At 47.8% G+C, this 22,157-nt stretch overlaps 1 protein-coding gene across 2 annotated transcripts in view; it reads right to left on the bottom strand.

Annotated features, from left to right (window-relative positions):
• Positions 1-22,157, bottom strand: part of SCARB1 (scavenger receptor class B member 1) — a 93,228-nt gene that overhangs the window by 31,663 nt on the left and 39,408 nt on the right. For both annotated transcript variants that reach the window (XM_005217738.5, NM_174597.2), the window contains 4 exon segments: positions 12,740-12,897; positions 9,679-9,820; positions 4,435-4,638; positions 1,932-2,027 (listed from right to left, as the gene is read on the bottom strand). In XM_005217738.5, the coding sequence (XP_005217795.1) occupies positions 1,932-2,027; positions 4,435-4,638; positions 9,679-9,820; positions 12,740-12,897 (600 nt within the window).

The raw sequence follows: 22,157 nt of genomic DNA, 5'->3' as shown, positions 1-22,157 counted from the left end.
GTCGGGAAGATCCTCTGGAGAAGGAATTGACAACCCACTCAGGTATTCTTGCCTGGGAAATCCAATGGACAGAGGAGCCTGGTGGGTACAATCCATGGGGTCGCAAAAGAATTGACATGACTTAGAGACTACACAACAACCACATACATATACACACACACATATTTTGGCCACACCATGCTGCATGTGGGATCTTAATTCCCCGACCAGAGACTGAACCCGGGCCCCCTGTAGTGGAAGCTCAGAGTCCTAACCACTGGACCACCTGAGAAGTCCCTGTACATTTTTATCTTGAGAAAGCAAGCCAAAGAGAATTCCCACAGTGTCCATTCAGAATGGTTATTACTGGTTGCGATGGTAATCCTGTCAGTCCGGGCCCTGATGGGGGATAATCTGTCCCCAGCCCTCAGCCCAGAGGATAATCTATTACAGCCCTCTCTGCAACCGTCACCCTGATGAGCGTTTGGAAGGTGTGGGCACCACCACCACATAATCATTTTCATGAGAAATGCTGAAAGGCCACTCAGGTGAAAAAAGCAAGTTGCAAAACAATGCACACAGTATGATTTCATTCTGCTCCTAGAAGAAAAAAAAAAAAATCGCACCTCAAATGGATAAAAATACACAGGAAGAATATACCCAATACTGATAACTGTGGGTTTCCTCTGTAGTTCGGGTGGGAATGGGGCTGGGCGTGTGAAGACATACAAAGTGCACTTTATATCTGTCTCTATTATTTTATTTTTTAATGTGAATGTCTTCCTGTGTTTCTAGTGCAATTTTTTTTTTTTACTCAATCTTTTAGTACAAAGGATGGCTGTATCTTCAGTGTAATATTTTTGAAGCATTCTTGTAAGTGAAGCACCAAAGGAAAGAAACAATGGGGTCCCTAGCATACAGTAGGTGCTAAATAAATGATATGCCCCACCCACCCACTGGGAACCAAGAACTAGTTTTCCTTTTGTTTCGTTTTGGCCACGCCTTGCTGCAAGTGGACAGAACTTCCCCCAGGAGGGATCGAACCCACCTCTGCTGCAGTGGAAGGGCAGAATCTTAACCACCGGGCCGCCAGGAAAGTCCTAGCTGAGGCTTTGCTTGCTTGCTCAATCCTGTCTGACTCTTTGCAACCTCATGGACTGCAGCACACTAGGCTCCTTTGTCCATGGGATTTTTCAAACAAGAAAGAATACTGGAGTGGGATTGCATTTCCTCCTCCAGGGATCTCCTACTTGGCAGGCGCGTTGTTTACCACTAAGCCACCTAGAAAGTCCTGCTGCTGCTGCTAAGTCACTTCAGTCGTGTCCGACTCTGTGCGACCCCATAGTCGGCAGCCCACCAGGCTCCCTCGTCTCTGGGATTCTCCAGGCAAGAACACTGGAGTGGGTTGCCATTTCCTTCTCCAATGCATGAAAGTGAAAGTGAAGTCGCTCAGTTGTACCCAACTCTTAGCGACCCCATGGACTGCAGCCTACCAGGCTCCTCCATCCATGGGATTTTCCAGGCAAGAGTACTGGAGTGGGGTGCCATTGCCTTCTCTAGTTGAGCCTTAAACACAGATAAGGTCTGGGACTCAAGAGCATCTCCCCTACAGATGCAATCCCCTCCTCTGTTTTGTTTCTTTAACTGAAGCATAGCTGATTTATAATGTTGTGTTAGTTTCAGGCGTACAGCAAAGTGATTCCACTTTACATACACATGTATCTATTCTTTTTCAGATTCTTTTCCCATTTAGGTTATTAAGGAATATTGAGCAGCACTCCCTGTGCTACACAGGAGATCCTCGTTGGTTGTCTGTTTTAAATATAGCAGTGTGTACACGTCAATCCCAAACTCCTGTTTTAAGAGGAAGAAGGTGCTCTGGGCGGTGGATCCCAGCCCTTGCCACCCCCATCTGGTCCCTGCACAGGATGGCTGTCACCTCTTGCCCTCACCTTGCTGACTCCATTCCACTTGTCCACGAGATGGATCCTGCTGAAGTTTTTGACCCCTGTGAACACGGTGAAGAGGCCAGAATCGGAGTTGTTGAGCTGCAGACAACAGCAGAGAATGACATCTTTAAGCCCCAGGATGGAGGTAAAGGACATGGGGAGTCAATACTCAGGCCCCCCACAGGCTGCTCCCCCTTCACCCAGAGAACAGGGGCCTCATTGTCTTGTTCACCGCTGCAAGTCCAGCACTGGGGGAGTCGAGAGGAGGAGGACTTGAGGGCTTTCTAGGAGGGACACTCCTCTGAACACCACATCCGTCCTAGAAAACGTCCCATTTTCCCTTCCTAACTCCAGGAAAGTCTGGTTCTCCTCTCAGGTGAACGGTAGGGTCACCCCATCCCATTCACCAAATTACAAGAAAGCATGGCCACGTGACCTCTTCGATCAGTGAAAAAGGAGAGAAAGGATAATGTCACTTCCGGGTGGGAGCTTTAAGAGCTGATCATGCACATGTCACTGTGCTTTCTATCACTGCTATCGAGACCAGAGAAGCATGTATCCAGCAGAAGCCTCCCTCAGCCTGGGTCCCTGAGTGACCACAAAGAGCAGAGGAGCCCTGGTCACCCACACTAGACCTGGCATACAAGTAAGAAATTAACCTTTGCTATTCTAAGCCATGGAGATCTGGGGGCTGCTTAACCCGGCCTATCCTGAAACATACAGGCAAAGAGAACTTGATGTTTATCAAGTTCTTTCCAGACAGAAAGTCCAGGCTTTGGCACCCTGAGGGAATTTCTTAGAAAAAGATTTCTAATTCAAAGCAAAACTGTGCAAAGCACACACAAAAAAATCAGTGGCCGCTGGGTAAAATTTAGAAAGCACCCTTTTACTTCTGAGGATGCCGTATAATGTAAGGTACAGCACCCGTGAGGAACTCAGTAGGGGTTGTTTACCGGCCAAATAGCTACATTGATTACTGACTGGGTAAGCCAACAGGGCCTAAGTTCAAAGCCTACTCTAGCTTCCTGATATCAGTGTGCCCTGTCATTTGTCCATTCAGAGCTTTAAGAGCCCAAACTTCAGCCAGTATAAAGAGACAGTAACAGACACCACTACAAAGAGACACTGGGAGTGTTAAAAGACCTAATGTGTAAAAACTGTTCAGGATAGTGCCTAAGAAATAGTAACATCTCCAAATGCTAGCCTTTATTTTTATTATTGCTGTTATTATTATTAATAAATGCTCACCCAAAATAATACTATCATAATAATTATAACCAAGTGTATCAGAGACTTCTAGTTACTCCCCAGAGTCCATTCTCCCCTTTCTCCTTCATATCAAAACCCAAACCTTACTCAGAGCATCAACACACTAGCTGTAAGTTAACATTTTCCAGCTTCCCTTGCAGCTAAGTGTAGCCACAGGTCTAGTTCTGGCTAACGGAAAACAAGTGGAAATTGGTTTTCTCCGTCCCAAAGAGGGAAACAGCCAGGGCATGTTGCTTTGTCCTCAACTCCCCCGACTGCCCCTGAATCCCCTACCACTTCTTCCTTCCTGCTGCTACCTGGAAAGTGAGTGTGATAGCTGGTGCCCCAGCAGCCTCTTGGACCATGCAGTAATCTTGAGTATGGAAACCACACTCTAAGGTGGGGAGAGCAGAGTAGTAAAATTCTAGATCCCTGAAGAGTGGGAAGCCACCACACCAACACTGCTGGGCTATTGCTTTGGAATTTCCACTATACCTAGTCAAAAATAGTTTATAAGCATGTGACTCAATCTCTAATAACTTTCATTTGTTTACCAGTTTACAGTTTGCTTTGACAAGAATCATGTCACTTACCTTAAACCTGTCAACTTACCCACACACCCAGAACCTGTCATCCTGCTCAAAAATGTACTGAGCAGCGATCACATGCCTATAACTGAATCATGATTTCTCCCTCCTACTACCCCCAACACCAGATCAGCAGAGCCCCAAAAGGAAACTCAGGCTGGAGCAACTCAGAGGGCTGTTTACAATCTGTGATTGAGGGAGCCAAGGTCAGGGATCAGAGGTCAGGGATCCAACTCTACATCAGATCATGACTCAGGATCCCAATCACTGACACCACTAGGTTATGAGGGATCACGATTAAGATAAAGCAGGCAACTCAGAGCAAAGCAATAGTTGGCATTTTTGACCTGCCTCCCCAGCAGCCATTCCCCTTTCTTCCAGCACCAACCTCCAACCATCTAAGCTCAGCCCCAGTCACATCATTTGAGCCTGGATCAAGCTGTGCCTGAATCTCCCTACAGTTTTCAGTTATATGAACCAATAAATCAATAAATAGAATTTAACTGAAACTGGCTTTGGCTTAAGCCAGTTTCAGTTAGGTTTTCTGTCACTGACAACCCACAGCTCCTGGGGCCTCTGCCAGCTCCAAAAGCAAGCTGGTAACTGGTTTCCAGGCTGTGTCAGTGGGGGACAAGACAGCGGCCCTGAACTTCTCACTGGGCCACACTTACCTCAGCAAATAAGCCGAACTTGCCCTTGAAGGGGAGCGAGTTTGGGAAGTACTGATTGATGAGGTGGATTAAGGGGTCATCATAGCCCCACATGATCTCGCCAACAGTGCGGTTCATGAAGGCACGCTGGCCAAGCGTGCTGAACGCCAAGGTCATCATCAGCTTCAAGAGCCCGGGCCTGTTCTCCATCATCATTGACGCACTCTGCAGAGCCAGGGGACACCACAGGTTAGAGGCTAGACACAGCTTGTCTGCCCTCCCTGGACCTCAAGCCAAGCTTCAAGGCACAGCCATCCCGGGACGTGGTCAGGCCTAGAAGGATCCCTGCAGTGGGCATCTGGGGCATCCGGAACCATCCCCTGATCCTTCAGTAACAGGACCACCTGTGCTCTCGGGTTCAGGCCGACTTAACTCCACCCCGAGCCCCAGAGGCAGTCGTGTGCCTTAGCCCTGGTTAATCAGAAACCTTCCTCTCTCTGGCTTCAGTGATTGGTCTGGGAATATGTATGCAGCCCCATCAGAACCAACAAGCCACAAGGAGCAAACCAGCTGGGGTTATGGGGTAGAGAGGGAAGGTGGCTCTGGCTGCCTTTGAACGTGGTGTGTGTAAGACTGCAGCCACCCTGAGGAGTGGATCTACCAGAACATGGAACCGACACAAATCTGGGCAACCTCATTTGCACTCTGGATCAAGCCACACCTGAAACCAGGCCAACTCCTGCCCTTTCAGTAACATGAGCCCATAAATGCCCTTTTTACTTACGCCAATTTAGAGTACCTTTCACTGTCACCTTATAGGCAAAGAATCTTAATGCAGACTGTACTCTACTTCCTTAGCATCTCCCTTCCAAACTCCAAGAGCCCCAAGCACCAGTTCTACCTAGTATCTGGGTGCTTAGAATATGGGTGAATTTATTTTCGAATTTTTGTTTTCCTCTGGAGATACCATCTTGGCACTTGGTTTACTTTTTAAAGGTGCCTCATCCAATGACTGTGTGGATCACAATAAACTGGAAAATTCTGAAAGAGATGGGAATACCAGACCACCTGACCTGCCTCTTGAGAAATCTGTATGCAGGTCAGGAAGCAACAGTTAGAACTGGACATGGAACAACAGACTGTTCCAAATAGGAAAAGAAGTATGTCAAGGCTGTATATTATCATCCTGCTTATTTAACTTATATGCAGAGTACATCATGAGAAACGCTGGACTGGAAGAAACACAAGCTGGAATCAAGATTGTCGGGAGAAATATCAATAACCTCAGATATGCAGATGACACCACCCTTATGGCAGAAAGTGAAGAGGAACTCAAAAGCCTCTTGATGAAAGTGAAAGTGGAGAGCGAAAAAGTTGGCTTAAAGCTCAACGTTCAGAAAACGAAGATCATGGCATCCGGTCCCATCACTTCATGGGAAATAGATGGGGAAAGAGTGGAAGCAGTGTCAGACTTTATTTTTCTAGGCTCCAAAATCACTGCAGATGGTGACTGCAGCCATGAAATTAAAAGACGCTTACTCCTTGGAAGGAAAGTTATGACCAACCTAGATAGCATATTGAAAAGCAGAGACATTACTTTGCCAACAAAGGTCCATCTATTCAAGGCTATAGTTTTTCCTGTGGTCATGTATGGATGTGAGAGTTGGACTGTGAAGAAGGCTGAGCGCCGAAGAATTGATGCTTTTGAACTGTGGTGTTGAAGAAGACTCTTGAAAGTCCCTTGGACTGCAAGGAGATCTAACCAGTCCATTCTGAAGGAGATCAGCCCTGAGATTTCTTTGGAAGGAATGATGCTGAAGCTGCAACTCCAGTACTTTGGCCACCTCATGCAAAGAATTGACTCATTGGAAAAGACTCTGATGCTGGGAGGGATTGGGGGCAGGAGGAGAAGAGGACGACAGAGGATGAGATGGCTGGATGGCATCACTGACTCGATGGACGTGAGTCTGAGTGAACTCCGGGAGTTGGTGATGGACAGGGAGGCCTGGCGTGCTGCAATTCACGGGGTCGCGAAGAGTCGGACACGACTGAGCGACTGAACTGAACTGAACATCCAGTATCTGAGCTTCCCTGGTAGCTCAGCTGGTAAAGAAACTGCCTGCAAAGCAGGAGACGTTGGTTCGATTCCTGGGTTGGTAAGTTCCCCTGGAGAAGGAATATGCTAGTCACTCCAGTATACTTGGGTTCCCTGGTGGCTCAGATGGTAAAGAATCCACCTGCAATGCAGAATACCTGGGTTCAATCCCTGGGTTGGGAAGATCCCTTGCAGGAGGGCATGGCAACCCACTCCAGTATTCTTGCGGGGAGAATCCCCAAGGACAGAGGAGCCTGGTGGGCTACAGTCCATGCGGTCACAAATAGTCAGACACGACTGAACAATAAGCACAAACACATCCAGTATCTAATCTCTACCTGTAGAAAGGGGAAGGGAACCAGCATTTTCTTAAACGTAAAGGTCTGATTCCATAAGAATTCACAAGGGTCTCTTAACATTATAATTTTTAGGGTAATAAATAGATGGGTTTCATTTATTTTGTATAAATACTGGCATCGTGTTTCTCTAAGTCAGTATTTCTTCTTTTTCTTTCCTTTTTGGCTGTGTCAGGTCTCAGTTGCGGCATGCAGAATCTTTCGTTGTGGCGTGTGGGCTTAGTTACCCCACGGCATGTGGGATCTTGGTTCCCCGGCCAGAGATCAAACCTGTATTCCCTACACTGCAAGGTGGATTCTTAACTACTGGACCACCAGGGAAGTCTCTTAGATGGTTTTTAAAAATCGTAAAAGGATATACAGTAAAAGTCCCTCTCTAACCTGTGACCCTCCTCTTCCTAATCTCCTCCCCCAAGACAACCCACTGCTCTGGGTTCTTGAGTATTCCTGCAGGAAACATCAACGCCAGAAGTCAGCAAGCCGTGGTCCACGGGCCAAAGCCAACCCATGGCCTGCTTTTTACAGTCCAGGAGCTAAGATGTTCTGTATGTTTTCAAATGGTTGAAAGAAAAACAGAAGAAGACCGTATGAAAAACATGAAAATTATATGAAACTCACATTTCAGTATATCCACGAAATAGGTCTCTTGGCATATAGCCACGCCCACTCATTTGTTTTTGTCTTGGGCTTCTTTTGCATTTTAAAAATATTTATTTATTTATTTGGCTGCTTCAAGTCTTAGTTGAGGCATGCAGGATCCTTCATTACAGCATATAACCAGGCGCCATCCCTGACCAGGGGTCGAACCCAGGCCGCCTATATTGGGAGCTCGGAGCCTTAGCCACTGGACCACCAGGGAAGCCCCTGCTTTTGCATTATAATGGCAGATTTGAACAGCTGCAACAGAGAACATCTAGCCCTCAAAGCCTAAAACATCTGTTATCTGGCCCTTTATAGAAAAAGCCCAGCTGGTCAAGGCATGTACAAGCACGTGTGTAAGTGAGTGTGTGCATGCATGCAAGTATTTCTCCTTCAGAAACAGTAAGTAGGGGCACTATGCTTGTGTTCGATTTTCCTTAGTTAGACATAACTAAGAGACTGCTTCACGACACCCTCTGCAGCCCTGCCTCCTTTTGCTGGATGTATACTAATCCACTGCTCGTCTGCAGTAGATATCACAACATAACTCCCCATGATGATCAGTAGATGTTTGCTCTGAAAACGTTGCTGAAATAAACATCCTTGAGAACAAACATCTTTGCCCACATGTGTTATTCTACCAAGAGGACACATTCCTACCTATGGAAACTTCTGAAGTCAGGGGCACATGCAATTTACATCGAAAATCACTTCAATTTAAGTTGAAAATTACCTTCCAACAGCTCATACCAGTTCCGTTCCTAACGACAGTGTCTGTTCCCACAAACGCTCCTACGCCCTGGGCATTTATCACACAGTCTTTGCCAACCTAATTGGTGGGGGAAAGTGACTTCACTGCCTAAACACGCACATCTGACTCTGAGGGAGGCAGCAGCAAGGCTTCAGGCTGTATTTATCTGAGCTTTCATCCTGTCCACCCAACAGACTTCGCAGGTGCATTCACATCTGATCCTGAGCCCAGCCTGGGGCCAGCCCCGGGGCACACAGCTGCTGACCCTCAACTGGGTGGACAGAGGATTGAATGGGAGGCTGAGTGCCACAGAGTGGCAGCCTCATAGACCAAACTAGTTTCAAAACCCTAACCTGCTACCTGCTAGTTGAGTGACTTTAGATAAGTCACCTAACCTCTCTGTTCTTCAGTTTTCCTCTTCTACAAACAGAAAATAATAGTACCTAATGATCGTGGGATTGCTGACAAGTAAACAGGTAGTATGTGTGAAGCCTGACACACTAGTTCTAACACGTAGTGTCAGCAAGATGCTCACACAGCAGACCTGAGACAGTTCTCTCTAGAAAGGCCTGGCCCTTGCTGGCGTCTGAGATCCTGATGTTAGGAGGGCTCCCACCGCTTCCTAACTGATAAGAGGGGTTCACTGTGCCTGGACTGTACCACCTGCTTTCCTGGAACGCAGATCCGTGCCAGGCAGAGGGCGTCTCCGTGACAAGCCCCCAATAAATACCCACTAGGCGCTGAGTCTCTGTAGTGAGCATTCCTGGTAGGGGAGACCTACCTGTGTGTGGTCATAAATCACCGCTCAAGGAATGAAGCGTGACTCCCCTGGGAGGTGGCTCTGGAAGCCTGCGTCTGGTCACCATCCCACGTGCCCTTTCCCTCTGTGGATTCTCTTCTGCCTCCTTCCACTCTACCAAACTACAGCCAAGAGCACAACCATATACGCCGGGTCCTGCGAGCGCTACGAATGAGTCAGTGAACCTGGGGGTGGTCTTGGGGGCCCCGGCACACATGGCAGGCAGGCAGTAAGCCCAGCTACTTCTGTGACTCTTACCTGCAGAGAATGGACATCCTGTCCACAATCTCCCTCCAAACACCACAGACAAGCACACAGCACCCCCATTCAGCTTCCCACAAGTACTCCCTTTTGGAGAGTCTAGATTTGTATTTGTTGTTGTTGCACACGATTAGGGGTTTAACCCGCGTACCCCTGCAGTGGAAGTCTTAACCACTGGACTACCAGGGAAGTCCCTAGATTTGCAGATTGAAAAGGGAAAAGCCATGACTTTGACCAATGCTCCCAACCAGAGACCAAGGTGCACCCAGGAAGCCCGCCGAGTCAACCCAGGAGCCACCGATTGAGCCCTCAAGGGACCGCCCAGTGCAAGGGGCAGGCGGAGAGACGACCAGGGGTATCTCACCAAGACCAGGATGTTGGGCATGACGATGTAGTCGCTCTCCTGGCCGCGGGACTTATCCGGCTGGAACTGGTAGCTGCGGTACTCCAGGAAGGACACCGTGTCATTGTTGTTGAAGGTGATGTTGCTCTTGTGCCTGAACTCCCTGTGGGGGAGGAAGCTGGTGGGTCAGCTGCCAGGAGCCCGGGGGCCCCTCGGCTGTCTGTCTGCCAAGCTTGACTGCCTCCTACACGTCTGTTCCACCACCCACCCACTGTGGTATGTGCTTAGTCGCCTCTTTGTGACCCCAAGGACTGTATGTAGCCCTCCAGGATCCTCTTAAAGTGAAAGTATTAGTCACTCAGTTGTGTCCGACTCTTCAGGACCCCATGGACTGGGGCCTGCCAGGCTTCTCTGTCCATGGGATCTTCCAGGCAAAAATACTGGATTAGGTTGCCATTTCCTTCTCCAGGGGATCTTCCTGAGCCAGGGATCGAAGCCGGGTCTCCTGGGTCTCCTGCATCGGCAGGCGGATTCTTTACCACTGAGCCACCTGGGAAGCCCACCTACTGCAGGACAAGCACAGAAGCCTCTTGTCACCAAATCCCATATGCTCCCTCCCCCTGGGCAAGCTGCCACCATCCCTCCGTCCCTCATCACCCTCCCCCTGGGCATCCTAGCTTTTCTGAGGGAGGCGGCGAGGATGGTGGGTAGGAATATGCACTCTGAAGACAGAAGGTAGGGGGCCCGAATCCTGTCTCCATCACTTACTACTCAAGCCTGTTTTCCCATGTTTAAAATGGGAGTAATGGGATTTCCCTGGCAGTCCGTGGTTAAGACTGCATGCTTCCGCTGCAGGGAGCATGGGTTCAATCCCTTGATGGGGAGCTAAGATCCTGCATACCACGAGGTACAGCCAAGGAAAAAAAATAAAATGGGAGTAATAAGCAGACTTATGTCATTAGGTCCCTACTTGTGAGAATTGAGTGAGCTAATGCATGTCAAGCAACTAAAACGATTGCCTAATGCACAGAGAAAAGCATGTATCAGCTGCAGTTTTTATTGCTGTTATTCTCTTTATTCCATCATGCTCTGCAATCCATTCTCTGCAGAGCATCCAGAAGAATCTTTGAAAAGGGGAAATCAGATCACGTCATCCTCTCCCCCAAACCCTCCTTTGCACACAGGATAAAACTGAGCTCCTTCTGTGGGCTCCAGGGTCCTCACCATCCGGCCCCGTCCAACTCTCAGGTCTCCTCTCTCCCACTCACTCTCCCCTCGCTCCTAACACACCAGCCACACACGCCTTCTCCCCTCCTAGACTACCTTCCCGCCTCAGGCCCTTCGCACCCGCTGCTTTCTGTCCAGGACTCACTTCCCCCCAGATCCTCACACTGCAGTGCCCGCTTCTCACCATCTGGGTCTAGGGAAGTGTCCCCCTTTGTCAAGGTCCTCCCTGACCCTGCAGTTAGACCAGCCCCCGCCAAGCCCTGCCTCCAGCACTCTCCACGGCTTGACCTGCTTTGTTGGCACCACGCTTATGCTGCTGGGTTTCCCCTCATCTGTTCACTTGTTCATTCTCTCCCGATGGGAATGTCAGCTCTGTAAGGCAGGGGCTCTTGTCTGCCTTTAACAGTGAACTGGCACAGTGTCTGGCATACAGGAGATGTTCAGTACTTCATAAAGGCTTATGAAATGAAGAGATAAGTAAGAACTTTGGCAAACCAGGCTCAGCTTCGATGCAGAAGTCTTTATGAGCTAAGCCAGGATTGCAGTTTCCTGAGGGCAGAATGGGCAGCACCAGAAATTGGGTCTTGTATTCCAGGGAGCCCCTTCCCCAATGTCCCTGTGGAGTCTGTGATGCAGGTTGGCACCTGGCAGCTCTTCTGGAGCCTTGTGGCAGAGCATCTCTTGGAAAACTGCTCCAGCCAATGCCAGGCAGCCCAGTAGCCACTGGAGAGCTTCACCCTCCCAAAGAAAATGATCAAATGAAAAAGTTGTGACAGCTGTGGTCATAAAGAAAGACAGCAGGACCCTGTGGGGCCCTCCCAGGTAAAAATCCTTTTCCGTGTCCCCAGTTTTTGTGTAGGGAATACACTTCATTCAGCCTCTTTGACCTTCCCTGAGTTCCAGGGGGCAGATTCAAAGAGTTGTTTATCAGGGGAGGGAGGGGACGCAGAAGCAAAGGAGGGGCAGTCAGGAAAAAATAGTGCAGCCTTGGGGCAGGGTCCTGGCTCCTCCTCAAGGGATACACAGAACAGTATCTCTGAGTTCTTCTGCAGGAACTAAGGCCCCCACCAAGGTGGAGGATGGTACCCTCTGCCAAGCAGAAGACTCCCAGAACACCTCCCTGTTAACTGCACCACCAACCAATCAGAACAAAGTTTTGCACACAGTGGAAGAAGATAAAGGCCCTGACCTTTTCTCCAAAAGATTCTCCCTTTAAAAACTTTCATGGTTGAGCAGAATCTTTAGAGTTGGTTTTTGGACGTGAATCCGCCTTCTCCCCACATTGCTGGCCTCCTAAATAAAGCAATCTTTCCTTTCCAACCAGCACTTGCCTTTTTTTTTTTTTTTTTTTAAACTTTTTGGCCACACCTCGAAGTTCCTGTCTTAGTTCCTTGACCAGGGATCAAACCTGCGTTCCCTACAGTGGAAGTGCTCATTCTTAGCTGTTGGACTGCCAGGGAAATCCCAACACTTGCCTTTTGAGTGGCAAGCAGCCAAACTCAGGTAATGATAATGTGTTAATAACTAACATTTACTGATCACTTACTGCATGCCAGGCACTGTGCTGGGCTCCACATAAGCTCATCCAATCCTCATAACCACTCCACCATGGATACGGTCATCCCCATTTTACAGAAGGGGACATTGCAGGACAGGAAAGCAAAGGCCCTTGCCCATAGTCAGAGACCTGCTGAGTGGCAAAGCCAGGCAGCCATTCCCAAGTCTCAAGCACTGGAGCACCGGATTGGAGCAAGCAGATTGGCCCTGAATGAGCCCTTCTGCAAGGGGCCTCAGTTTCCTCATCTGTAAAATGGGGTGATGACCTGAGTCCCAGCCCAACCCCCTCCATCCTCACCTGTACACATAAGGCCCGTGCTCCTGCACCTGTGGCTTCTGGCCTTGGATGATCCCCTCAGGGTTGACGATGTTGAAAAAGTAGACAGAGAGGTAGAAGGGGACAGGGATTTCCTTCCACATGTTGAAAGACAGGCTGTTGGGGTCGATGCGCACATTCTGTGGGGGACGAGACAAACAAGCTCATGAGGAAGAGGGCCAGGACCCCCACCCACCCACCTGCCCTACCACAAGGCTCCAAAAGGGCTGCTTGGTGCCAGCCTGCATCACAGACTCCACGGGGTCATTGAGGAAGGGGCTCCCTGGAGATGTTCTAGGAGCAGGAGGAGGTGGGAAAGCTGTTGACACATGCTGCTCCAGAGTTGACATATGACATAATTAATGTTAATAGTTGATATTATTTGTATGCATTATTTTTAAATGTGTTATAATAACAACAGCCTGATCAAGAGACTGGGAGGTGGCCACTGCTCAACCACAGCTCATGACACCTGGTGGGAACTGAGCTCCGTGTGTCAAATTCATCATTCATTCATTCACTCATTCATTTAACACACATTTTGAAAAACTGAAGTATAGTTGATTTACAATGTTTCAGGTGTACAGCAAAATATTCAATTTTATATATATATATATTCTTTTTCAGATTCTTTTCCACTATAGGTTATTATAAGATATTGAATATAGTTCCTTGTGCTATATAGTAAGTCCTTGTTGTTTATCTACTTATATATAGTTGTGTGTATCTGTTAATTCCTAATTTATCCCTCCCCCCTTCCCCTTTGGTAACCCTAAGTTTGTTCTCCATGTCAATACACATTTACTGAACACCTACGACATGCCAGACCCTCTTTTAACAGCTGGTGTTAGAAAAGCGAACAAGACAAACCCAGATCTCTAACTTCACGGGGCTTTTATTCCAGTAGAGGAAAGACAGGTCATCAACAATTAGGGTACAACATGTGGTGTATGAAAGGACATAGTGAAAACACAGCAGGGACTGGGAGGAGGACTGCAATTTTAAACAGAGGAGCCAGGCAGGTGAAAATGTAAGGAAAAACAAAGCAAAAAAAACTAAACCAAAATTAAAAACTAAAGGCACTGGAGGGATTTAGTGGTGGTGGGTAATTTCATGCATAAGATACAGCCTGTGCAAAGGCCCTGGGGCTGGGAGAACTGAGACAGAGCAATGGGGAACAGCCAGGAGGCCAGTGTGGTGGGGAGCAGAGCCTGTGAGTGGGAGGGCAGGAGATGAGAACAAGAGCAATTTTCGATGAAAAGCCAGAAATACAGAAATTTATGTGCTGTGCTCTTGTGCTAAGTTGCTTTGGTCATGTCTGACTCTGTGACCCTATGAACTGTAGCCTGCCAGGCTCCTCTGTCCATGGGATTCTCCAGGCAAGAATACTGGAGTGGGTTGTCATTTCCTCCTCCAGGGGATCTTCCCCGACCCAGGAGTCAAATCCGTGTCTTCTGTGTCTGCTGCACTGGCAGGCAGGTTCTTTATCACTAGCGCCATATGAACTATAAATCTCCAGGTTTATAAAGCTTGGCAAAAACCCCTTGTCACCTAACCCCGCTCCCAACCTGACCAGCCCATCAGGTAGTTGCTCCATGTTGCAAAGCCAAGTGTCTGGAACAGCTTGCGTCACCTTCACTTTTTCTTTGAATGTGGCCTCCCAGGACAAGGACAGCCACTCCCACTGTCCCCAGACTGTCCCAGAACCGGTGGGCAGGGGCTCTGGAGAAGGAAGAAGACTGGAGCTGGCCAGTCAGGCCCAGCCCCATGTCCCTAACTGGTAGATTTTGGGAAGAAGTGGATTTGGAGAGAGTCAGACCTGAGGGCAAGTTGGCCAGCCCTGAACCTCAGTTTTCCCATCTGTGCAATGGGGCCAGTGACTCTGTAACCTCAACTGTGCTTCATTTGATCTACATGGCACTTCAATGAAGAAAAGTTGAACTCATTGTCAAGAACAACAACAAAAAAAATGATTTAACATAAAACCTGGATTTCGAAGTTCTCTTGAAAATATCAGATCAGAGACTTGCCTTAGGGTGTAACAATCCTTTATTGATGAACACATCTTCCTACCAGCTACAAGAGTCACAAGGATCATTTTTTTTTAAGGTTTTTAAAATTTATTTATTTATCTTTGGCTGCGTTGAGTCTTCACTGTTGCATGCAGACTTTCTCTAGTTGCAGGGAGCAGGGGCTACTTTCTAGTTGCAGCGGTCAGATTTCAGTAGTTGTAGCACGCAGGCTCAGTATTTGTGGTCCACAGGCTCAGCTGCCCCACAGCATGTAGACTCTTCCCAGACCAGGGATCAAACCCACATCCCCTGTACTGGCAGGCATATTCTTAACCGCTGAACCACCAGGGAAATCCAGGATCATTTTTATAACCTGAGCATCGAGTACATGCAAATAAAGGTGACGAGAAAATGTGGTTTGTACAAAGCAACACACAAATGAGCGTTTCCTTGCTGAAGAGGGTGTGGAGAAAAAGGAACCCTCCTACAATCTTGGTGGAGATGTAAACTGGTGCAGTCACTATGGAGAACAGTATTGAAATTCCTCAAAAAACTAAAAATAAAATTACCATATGATCCTGCAATCCCACTCCCGGGCATACATCTGGACAAAACTCATTCGAAAAGATACATGCACCCCAATGTTCACTGCAGCACTATTTACAATAGCCAAGACATGGAAATTACCTAAGTGTCTACTCACAGATGAATGGATAAAGAAGTTATGGCATATATACAATGGAATATTCTCACCATAGAAAAGATGAAATAATGCCATTTGTGGCAATGTGGATCAAACTAGAGATTGTCACACTAAGTGAAGTAAGTCAGACAAAGAAAGACAAATATCCTATGATATCACATGAGGAATCTTAAAATATGATACAAATGAACTTATTTGTAAGACAGAAACAGACTCATAGACACAGAAAACAAGCTTATAGGTGCCAGGGAGGAAGGGTGGGGACAGGTATATATTAGGAGGTTGGGATTAACACACAGACACTACTGCATACAAATTGCTGTGCTGTACACTGGAAACTCACATAACACTGTAAATCAACTTTATACCAATACAAAATTAAAAAAAAAAAAACACAAGCATTTCCCAGGGATTGCCTGTGTGTCAGGTGCTGTTCTAGGCTCGTCACATCATTGTCACCTCCCCAACCAACACCATGACCCCTCGAACCAAGAGGGTCATGGCCCTCACCTTCAACAAAGGCAGCAGCTGCAACTCCCTTCTGGGCCCCGAGGTCCCTGGGGCTCAGGTTTTTCCAGCTCCTCCCAAATTATGTGAGCTGCCAGAAATCCAGATGTTTCTATGGCATCTCCCGATTGTTTCAAGAGCAACACGGTATTATTCAAAATCAACACACCCGGGAGGCAGATGGCGCATCCTCAGGCCACGGCTGGACCCCAGGAGACCCCTTTGTCACACTTGCCAGAGCACCTCACCCAGACCATCTCCCAGAGCGGAGGACCTCTCCGTGTCACAGGCAGGGACGCTGGGGCCCGGCGAGGCTGTGTGGCTCCTCTCCAGCCCCGCCACCCGCCCCCTCAGCACGGGCTTGGTGAATGAGGTGAATGCTTGCCCCGTCATGTCCGACTCTTTGCAACCCCATGGACTGGGGCCCGCCAGGCTCCTCTGTCCGTGCGATTTCCCAGGCAAGAGTACTGGAGTGGGTTGCCATTTCCTCCTCTAGGGGATCTTCCTGACCCAGAGATCGAGCCTGCATCTTCTGTGTCTCCTGCATTGCAGGCAGTTTCTCTACCACTTGAGCCACTGAGGAAGCCAAGAAAGTGGAATTCCGACCTCAGCCTGGAAGTTGTTGGTGGGTTTGGGGGTCGGATGGAAACCTTCAAATTTTAATACGAAGGAACAAAGACAGGCCCACAGGCGGAGGCAGTCTGTCGTGCCCTCTCTCCATCCCCTCATCCACAGAACAGCGGTCAGAAGAAAACACATCAACCCAGTTTCCTTCTTTTTACATGTTTGTAATAAAACACATAAGCTCTAACCTCTTAGCAAATATTTAAATATACAATGCAGTGGGTTTTCTATTTTTTGCTGTGCTTGTCAGACCATAGTTCCCCAACCAGGGACCAAACCTGGGCCCTGGGCAGTGAGAGCACAGAATCCTAACCACTGGACCGCCAGGGAGCTCCCTACCATGTGGCACTGCTAACTCTGGGCACTATACAGATCTTTTATTCATCATGACTAATAATAATATTATATAATGTTGGAAATATAATTGTAAAAGACCCTGATGCTGCGAAAGATTGAAGGCAGGAGCAGAAGGGGACGACAGAGGATGAGATGGTTGGATGGCATCATCGACTCAATGGACAGGAGTTTGAGCAAACTGCGGGAGATAGTGAAGGACAGGGAAGCCTGGCGTGCTGCAGTCCACGGTGTTGCAAAGAGACAGACACAATTTAGCGACTGAACAACAACCATAAATAAAAAGGAAGGAAGGAAACTTTCAGAGGTGATGGACATGTTTAAACGTAGATTGTGGTGATGGCTTCACTTCTCTGTAAACTCATCCGGTTGTATACATGCTTAGTCGCTCAGTCGTGTACGATTCTTTGCAACCCCATGCACTACAGCCCGCCAGGCTCTTCTGTCCATGGGATTTCCCAGGCAAGAATACTGGAGTGGGTTGCCATTTCTTTCTCCAGGGCCTCTTCCTGACCCAGGGATTGAACCCCACGTCTTGTGTCTCCTGCATTGCAGGCGGATTCCTTACCCGCTGAGCCATTAGGGAAGTTGTATAATTATATACATACAACTAATTTATTATGTTAATCATACAGCAGTAAAGTGGCTTAAAATTAAAACAAAAAACAGTTTCCAGTTCCTGCCTCCCTCCCCCAGCCCTGTTTTTAAGCAAAGGTACAGTGACCCAGAGAAGCCTGGAGAAGCCTTTGAAATTCCGGAATTCTGCTGTGCTTTCCTAATCTCCTGGTCTTCCCACCTAATTCAGGGATAAATCAAGGTCGAATCAATGAATCACCAGATGAAGGCTTACGTTTCTCTCTTCAACAGAAGGGGCTGTGGGGTTCTGGGGCTCCACTCCGTTCGTGGGTACTCACTCACAGGGAATCTCCCATGAGCCAGCTTTGCCTTATGGATACGTTTTTAATCCTTTCTGTGCCTCAGTTTCCTCATCCATAAAATGGGTGCAATGATAGCATCCATCTCATAGGTCTGGTGTGAGGTTTAAATGCCTTTGTAAAATGCTTAGAACAGGGGCAAGTAGAGCCTAGGGACCCAGCAGGTCAGCCAAGCAGTCACCTGGCACAAAGTGACCAGCCCTTCCCCCTCCCCCATTGCTGCCCCACCTCTGGTGGGGGTTGGACTTTGCACCGCTTACAATCAGAGGGATAACTTTCTTTCCGTCACACTGGACCAGAAGCATTAGGACCAGGCAGCTGATTAGATAACAGTGCGCAGGCCAAGCTCACGGCCTTTTGCCCAACATAGCTGATTCTATCCCTGCCCCCACCCCCCAAGGTCAAAGATCACAGCCCACACACAAAGACCAAGAGAAAAAGCCAAGGTGATCCCTTCCTGGACGCAGCTCCCTCTTATCCAACCAGATTCTCTGAGCTCATTCTGGACAGGCAAGAGGGCTGCCTGGAAGAGAGGGCATGTGAAAGAAAGAGTTGGGCTTTGTCATGAAAAAAAGACGAGGAGGGTGTTACTGGCAGGGGACACAGCCTGTGCAAAAGCTAGGTGGCTTCTAAGAACGTGATCTACCTTAAAGTCCACCAATCCCAAATATGCTTTTAAAACAACTCAAATGTTCACGATGGATAAACCAACTCTGTGTATCTATACAACGGAATAGATAGATAAAAAGGAGAACCGATGCTTTCAAATTATGGTGCTAGAGGAGACTCTTGAGAGACTCTTTGCAACCCTATGGACTGTAGCCCTCCAGGCACCTCTGTCCATGGGATTCTGCAGGCAAGAACACTGGAGTGGGTTGCCATGCAGGGACTGAACCTGCATCTTTTACGTCTCCTGCTTGGCAGGCAGGTTCTTTACCACTAGAGTGACCTGCGAAGCCCTGTAAAGAGAATCATACAAGTCTTCAAATGTACCCATAATTCTCTATTTCTTGAAAACAAGCAGAGATACAAAAGACCATAAACGTCTCCTTTTACTTAGCAAAATATTTTTGAGGTCCTGATCATTAATCTTTTTAAAGCGTAGTTTGCTGACTCTGTTGTTGTTGTCTTAATGTGTTTGCTCCAGTCTCAGTTGCAGCATGGGTGATCTTTTAGGTGCGGCACGCGAACTCTTAGGTGTGGCACGTAGGACCTAGTGCCCTGACCAGGGATCAAACCCAGGCCCCCTGCAATGAGAGCAAGGTATCTTGGCCAACGAGGAAGTCCCAGTTTGTTGACTTTTATCAAATACACATACCTCACCTGTCTGGCAACAAGAAATGGGACATTTTCATCACGCCTTGCTTAAAAGGATGCGTATGAGCCTTTCTGTGCTCCTGGCAGCATTATCTATAAGAGCCAAAAGGTGGATGTGACCCAAGTGTCCACTGACAGATGAATGGATGAATGTAATGTGCTGTAGCCAAGGTTATTCAGCCTTAGGAAGAAAAGGGAATTCTCATCTGTGCTACATCATAAGGGAACTTTTAAAACATTACTAGAGGCAATAAGACAGTAGAAAAAAACACGTATTATACGATTCCATTTGTGTGAAGTGTCTAGAACAGGCAAGGGAGTTCCCTGGCAGGCTAGTGGTTAGGATTCCAGGCTTTCAGGGCTGTGGCCTGGGTTCAATTCCAAGTCAGGAAACTGAGATCCCATAAGCTGTGCAAGATGGTTAAAAAAAAAAAAAAATAGGCAAATCTATAGGGACAGATCTATAGAAGAAGATTCTGGAGAGTCCCTTGGAATGCAAGGAGATCAAACCAGTCCATCCTAAAGGAAATCAAGCCTGAATATTCATTGGAAGGACTAATGCTGAAGCTGAAACTCCAATACTTGGGCCACCTGATGTGAAGAACTGACTCATTGGAAAAGACCCTGATGTTGGGAAAGATTGAAGGCAGGAGGAGAAGGGGACAACAGAGGATGAGGTGGTTGGATGCCATTACCGACTCCATGGACATGAGTTTGAGCAAGTTCCGGGAGTTGGTGAAGAACAGGGGAGCCTGGCATGCTGCGGTCCATGGGGTCGAAAAGAGTCGAACTGAACTGAACTGAACTGATAGGCGCAGAAAACTGAACTGAACTGAACTGATAGGCACAGAAAACAGTCTGGGAGTTGCCAGGGGAGCATGGGGAGTGACTCCTTAATAGCTACAGGGTTTCCTTTTGGGGTGATGAAAATATTCTGGAACTAGACATGTGGGTAATGGTTATACAACATTGTGAATGTCCTAAATGTCACTCAATCGTATGGTTTTTAATGGTTTAAATGGTGAGTTTTTTATTAACTGAAACTTGAAAAAAGAAAGTGAAAGTGAAAATTGCTCAGTTGTGTCCAACTCTTTGGGATCCCATGGACTACTCCAGGCCAGAATGCTGGAGTGAGTAGCCTTTCCCTTCTCCAGGGTATCTTCCCAACTCTGGGATCAAACCCAGGTCTCCCACACTGCAGGAGGATTCTTTACCAGCTGAGCCACAAGGGAAGTCCAAGAATACTGGGTGGGTACCTTAGCCCTTCTCCAAGGGATCTTCCCAACCCAGGAATAGAACCAGGGTCTCCTGCATTGCAGGCAGATTCTTTACCAACTGCAAAATCAGGGAAGCCTTGACACAACTTTAAAAAAAGAAAAAAAAAAGACTAACTGCAAATTAAAACAAGATCACTTCCCAAAAGATGGACACAAATTAAGTCACCTGAGAAAAACAAGCCCAGGAAAAGGTGTGGGGAGACAGAGATGCCCAAGAATGTGAGCACACCGCCCCCGCCTTCGTGACTCTACGGTGCCCTGCTTGGCACACTGGCTTTCAGACACTGCTGACCCCGCCCAGGATCACTGCCTGCACACATTGGGTGACGGAAACAAGCTTCAGGAACGAACTCCCGCCTTTCCAGCACAATGCTACTTACACTCCCAAAGGATTATCCGCTACTCAGATATTCTCTCCTCGTCTGTTTTGTTCTTACAGTGCTGGTCGACACTCACGCCAGTCATCTCGCATCCCAAGATAGGATCGCATGCAGCCCAGAGCTGGACAACTGTGCCCTACAGATTCCCACATGCGTACAAGATGGCTGAAAAACAATCACTGAAGGACTTGCCTGGTGGTCTAGTGGTTAAAATTCCATGCTTCTAATGTATGGGTTCGATTCCTGGTTGGGGAACTAAGATCCCACATGCTTTGTGGCAGACAGAAACCTGAGTGAAAAAAAGACAAGCTGCAGAAAGATAACAGTCACTATGGCCTGTTCATGGAATCACCGACTCAATGGATATGAGTCTGAGCAAACTCTGGGAGATGGTGAAGGACAGGGAAGCCTGCAGTCCATGGGGTCGCAGAGTCGGACACGACTGAGTGACTGAACAACAACTGCCTATTCACATGAATTTTTCAAACACGCAAAATACCATGAAACATTTTATTTAAGTTGCCAGCACAGTGTTGGCCTAGAAGCCAACCGGCCTGGTCCCTGTGGCCTCTCCAGATCCGACATCCTGCCGTGTCCCTGTTACTCAGCCAGCCATGCTGGCCTCCTTGCCATCCCTTGTACAAGTAGGCACAGCCCTGCCCCAGGACCTCTGCATAGGCTGTTCTCTCTGCCCTCAATGTTTCTCATGAGGTAGCAGCATAGCCAAATCTCTCATCCTTCTTAATCTTTCCTCACATGCCTCCTCTCAGGAAGACACACCCTATCTACCCTCAAATCCCTGAACCCCCTAACCTGCTCTATGTTTTCCAGAGTCATTGTTACCTTCTGGCATACTTATAATTAATTATGTCTACTGTTCTTCATCTGTCTCTCCTGTTAGATCATAAAGCCACCAGGACCAGATCCTCAGTTGCTTTATTCACTGATGGATCTCCCAGGCCTGGAACAGAGGTTGGCACCCAGCAGGCACTCAGCAATATGAGCTCAGGAACAAACAGAATCAGAGTAGAAATGTCTAGGGAGCAGCTATCTGCCTTCTCCTTTGTGTATGTTTTAAAAAGCTTGTACTTAAGGTACTACAAAGTAGGGGTTGGGGGCAGGGGTGGCACACTACGAGGTTTGCAGTATCTTAGTTCCCTGATCAGGGATTGAACCCAGGCCCTCAGCAGTGGAAGTGCAGTCTCAACCACTGGACCACTAGAGAAATCTCTCAATTAAGTAAATCTTAAATATTACAATGCTAAAGGAAATCAACCCTGAATATTCACTG

The sequence above is a fragment of the Bos taurus genome, chromosome 17 (genome assembly GCF_002263795.3).
Source record: "Bos taurus isolate L1 Dominette 01449 registration number 42190680 breed Hereford chromosome 17, ARS-UCD2.0, whole genome shotgun sequence".
Taxonomy (NCBI): Eukaryota; Metazoa; Chordata; class Mammalia; order Artiodactyla; family Bovidae; genus Bos; species Bos taurus.
This window is presented reverse-complemented; position numbering and strand designations above follow the sequence as displayed.